General features: G+C 37.6%; 1 protein-coding gene across 1 annotated transcript; it reads left to right on the top strand.

Annotated features, from left to right (window-relative positions):
* The first annotated feature begins 3,987 nt into the window (after positions 1–3,987).
* Positions 3,988–4,222, top strand: LOC128402443 (26S proteasome complex subunit SEM1-like). Its single transcript, XM_053366565.1, has one exon. The coding sequence runs from the start codon at positions 3,988–3,990 to the stop codon at positions 4,201–4,203; it is 216 nt and encodes a 71-aa protein (XP_053222540.1). The 3' UTR covers positions 4,204–4,222.
* The last annotated feature ends 670 nt before the right edge of the window (positions 4,223–4,892 follow it).

Below are 4,892 nucleotides of genomic sequence, written 5' to 3'. Positions count from 1 at the left end.
GGACGTGGAGAAAGTCTTTGACAACATCTCGTGGAGTTTTATGAAAAAGAACCTACAGGGGATGGGGGTAGGTCAAGGTTTTGAAAATGGTATAGGTGCAATATACTCTGAACAAAAGGCAAAATTAATTGTAAACAATGTGGTAACGGAAGAATTCAAGATAGAAAAAGGGACACGATAGGGGTGCCCAATTTCCCCATTGCTCTTTATTTCGGTCCTGGAGGTTTTGCTGAACATGATTAGAAGGGACCGGTTGGTTAAAGGTATACAGGTCGGAGCTAAACAATACAAACTAAGAGCATTTGCAGATGACTTAGTATTGACACTACAGGAGCCAGAATCTAGTACCAAAAGGGTTTTAGAACTAATTCAAGAATTTGGTCAAGTGGCAGGATTTAAACTGAACAAGTTAAAAACTAAGGTTTTAGAGAAAAATTTAACATCGATTGAAAAAGAGAGGTTTTAGAATGAGACAGGTTTGACTGTGGTTAAGAAAGTGAAATACCTGGGGATTAACATGACAGCTAAAAATGGGAATTTATTTAAAGATAATTATGAAAAATGTTGGACGGAAGTGAAAAAAGATTTAGAAATTTGGTCAAATTTGAAGCTTTCCTTGTTGGGTCGAATTGCAGTTATAAAGATGAATGTATTGCCTAGAATGTTGTTTTTGTTTCAAACATTGCAAATTGTGGACAAGATGGACTGTTTCAAGAAGTGGCAGAAAGATATTTCTAGATTTGTCTGGCAGGGCAAGAAGCCCAGAATAAAATTTAAGATATTAACTGATGCAAAGGAAAGGGGTGGATTTGCCCTGCCAGACTTTAAACTTTACTATGAATCAGCAGCATTCTGCTGGTTGAAAGACTGGCTGCTTCTTGAGAACACAGACATTTTGGATTTAGAAGGTTTTAACAATGTTTTTGGGTGGCATGCATATTTGTGGTACGACAAGGTTAAAGCACATAAAGCATTTAAAAACCATATTGTCAGGAAAGCATTGTTTAATGTTTGGATAAGATATAAAGATCTATTGGAAAATAAAACCCCAAGGTGGTTGTCCCCAATGGAAGCGAAAGCTCAGAAAAAGCTCAGTATGGAGGCCAAATGGCCGAAATATTGGGAAATTTTGGAACAAGAAGGAGATAGATTGAAATTGCAGAGTTTTGAGAAACTAAAAAACAAAGTGTGAGATTGGCTTCATTATTACCAGATAATGGAGGCATATAATTTGGACAAAAAAAATGGATTCCAGGTGGAAAAATCAAAATTAGAAACAGAGCTGTTAGAACCTAAAACTAAGATCTTGTCAAAGATGTATAACTTGCTGTTGAAATGGAACACTCAGGATGAAACGGTGAAATCTGCTATGATTAAATGGGCACAAGACGTTGGACATGACATTATGTTTGCTGACTGGGAACAGTTATGGACCACAGGTATGAAATTTACGGCATGTAATGCCTTAAGAGAGAATATTATGAAAATGATTTACAGGTGGTACATGACCCTAGTCAAGCTTGCAAAAATTTACCATTTGCCCGATAATAAATGCTGGAAATGTAAAGAAAATGAAGGTACATTCTTTCATCTTTGGTGGACGTGCCCTAGGATTAAGGCTTTCTGGGAAATGATTTATAATGAAATGAAAAAGGTATTTAAATATACCTTCTTGAAGAAACCAGAGGCCTTTCTACTGGGCATGGTCGGCCAATTGGTGTCAAAGAAGGATAGAACGTTTTTTTATGTATGCTACAACAGCAGCAAGAATACTCATTGCAAAATACTGGAAGACACAGGATTTACCCACTCTGGAAGAATGGCAGATGAAGGTGATGGACTATATGGGATTGGCAGAAATGACAGGCAGAATCCGAGACCAGGGAGAAGGGTCGGCGGAAGAAGATTGGAAGAAATTTAAAGACTATTTACAGAAATATTGCAAAATTAATGAATGTTAGAATGATGTCGGATAGAAACTAAGTGGTTTCCAGCTGTAATGCCTTAAGAGAATATGGAAAAATGGTTTAGAAGTAGGTTTAAATTTATTGATAAGGATTTGCTGAACTAACAATTTGAATTGGAATACAAAAAAGGGAGGTATGAGGAGGTCTGGGAAATAAGTAATGAAAAATAAGTATTGACACTTTATGTGTTTTTAATCATTTTTATTTTTTGTATTTTTGTTATTTTTTCTTTTTTCTTTTGATTTTTATTGTATTATTGTATTATTATTGGAAACTTTAATAAATATTCTATGAAAAAAAAAGAGAGGGAGGAAGTCAAGTCTATTGTTTGTCACCATCTACCATGTGACCTCTGACATGTAAAGAAGTCTGAGCTGGTTACTCCAGCTTTTTACAAAGCCATCCTTAAGTTCCTGTAACAATAATTTAGGAACTTTCACCACTTTGGACCAACCGAACTTTTGCTGCCTATGTTTTTTGAATGCTGTATGGAAAAGAACATGAATCTGACATTTGAAGAGTTTGTGAGTAAACCATTTTTAACTCACCAAACATATGGTCTTTTTCTATGCTAGGGGAAGTAGAAAATGTTGGAAGGAACTTAGAAGGCATATTTTAAAGGTCTAACAGCCCATATTTCCGCGCTTTACTTTGCTGCACGTTTTGTGATTTTAAATCTCTGCTGGAGTTCTCTCACCAAAGAGTACTTGCCCCAAACCTGGATTTTGGCATACCTTTTTGTTTGCTTTCCCAACGAACACCAAATTCATTCTACGACCTCAGTTACAGAGGATCAGCTAGCAGGAGATATGAGAGAGGCCTGCTGGAGACTCTGGAGAGCTGCTAATAGCCAGAGTAGCCAATGCTGGGATAAATAGATAAGTAGTTTGACTACCTCCTACATATCTAGGGCCTAAAGACACATTAAAAAAAAGACTTGCAAAGATAATTGAGGCTGGAGTCCTATACCCACTTGGCCTAAGAGTATGCCGCATTGCAATCGTTGGGGCTTATGTATGGCAGGTATGCATAGGATTGTATAGGACACAGGTGATGGCTAGCAAGTTCCAAAGTAAGCATTAATATTTCCTTTTAAAAATGTAATGGACAACACATCATAACTTATTAAACAAAATGTAGGAGTGAGATGGAGTAATAACACAGGTATATTTATTCAGTTTCCTTTCATCTGGCATTGTAATCAAGCTGGCCAAATGCGAAATGTTTTAGCAGCTTCTTGAAAAAAAGATCTCAGCTGACACATTTTATCATCAGCTTCAGAGGGTTAGTCCAGGCAAAAGCCAATTGTTATCAGGTGTGAATTAGCATACATTGGGTTCACTGAAAGTTGGGGAAGGTGATAAAAGTAAGGCATATTGGAAACACTCATCAAAAGACATGATTGCCATTAGGAACAGTAGGTGGATAACCACTATTGATTCCAAATGTTTAATTTGATTTGATGGATTTTACTGTAATTAACACTGGGTTTTATAAGAGCATGGTTCTTAACATTATTAAGTAGGAAGACAAATTGTGAAATTAAATCTACATTTGATTTGTAATGTTAATTTTGTAAATGTTTTATAATGTTAACAGGTTGTGCTAATGATACCTGGTTCTCATCTTAGTTTCATTCTACTCCATTGACTGGATTGATTTTTCTTTCTTTCTGCATTCAGAAAGTACAATGATATTTAGGTGTTATATATATAGATACAGATATATACATACATGCGAATGAAGCACATATTGTGAGATTAAACTTCAACAGCATTTTGGAAACATGTTTGATTGGCTACAACTCCTCTTACATATTGTATGTAAATGTTACATTCAAGATCTAACAGGTGTCACGTGGGGATAAACTAACATCTAGTTTGCATTGTACACTGTAAACACCAAGAAGTGCTGATACTTTTACAGTGTAATTCTATGTGTGTTTACTCAGAAGTGACTCCAGCCAGGGGAGCAAAAGAGTGGGAAAGTTGCTGGTGGGCTCCAGAATGGCGTGAGGCTGATGAAGTTGGAGAAGAAACAGCCTGTTGACTTGGGGCTGCTGGAGGAGGATGACGAGTTCGAGGAGTTCCCAGCTGAAGACTGGGCTAGTTTAGATGAAGATGAAGATGCATGTGTGTGGGAAGACAATTGGAATGATGACCATGTGGAAGATGATTTCTCCAATCAGCTAAGAGCTGAATTAGAAAAACACGGCTACAAGATGGAAAGCTCATAGCTTTCAGCAGTGCTGCAGCCTGGGACATAGCTGTCAACATTTCCCTTTTCTTGCGAGGAATCCTATTCGGAGCAAGGGAATTTCCCTTTAAAAAAGGGAAACGTTGACAGCTATGGCCTGGGATGGGATTGTATATTGAACAGAGAAATGTTACAGAATGCTGGCTGGAGGCAGACATACTAGACTGCCCATTATTATACCCCCCAATGTGTTTGTTTTGTATAAATAAAAAATTGAATATAAGAAGAAGAGGGGGGAAAGAGAGACTTCAGTTGAGTTCAGTGGAACTTACTCCCAGGCAAGTGGTTGTAGCCTGGCAGCTACCATATTTTCAACCGTTAAATTCCAATATCCGCACACATGAGACCACATCTGCACATCTTTTGGTGGATCCCCCCCCCCATGGGGTTGCTACCTTTTTTCCTGACACAGATTCTATGTCCTTAAGAGATTTACAACAGGCAGAAAATCAGCAGCTGATGCTTCCCAGTCACTGTTTCTCAATGGTGGAGCAAAAAAATGAAGTCCATCAGGCAACCTGGGCGCACAGTCTTTGTTGTGTTTGGTTTTTTTTAATATGTTTGTGGGGTTTTTATGTCAGTGTCAATTGAGTAGGTTCTTTTTCTGTATATTGGTTTACATTGACGATGAGAGAAGACTGGGGGGCAAGGCATGTTTATTTGCCTTTT

This window comes from Podarcis raffonei, chromosome 1 (genome assembly GCF_027172205.1).
Source record: "Podarcis raffonei isolate rPodRaf1 chromosome 1, rPodRaf1.pri, whole genome shotgun sequence".
In the NCBI taxonomy this organism is placed as follows: Eukaryota; Metazoa; Chordata; class Lepidosauria; order Squamata; family Lacertidae; genus Podarcis; species Podarcis raffonei.
The sequence above is the reverse complement of the archived record's forward strand: the minus strand, read 5'-3'. Positions and strand labels throughout refer to the sequence as shown.

Coding starts and splice junctions, on each gene's coding strand:
- LOC128402443 (XM_053366565.1), top strand. CDS start 3,988: ATGAAGTTGGAGAAGAAACAGCCTGTTGACTTGGGGCTGCTGGAGGAG.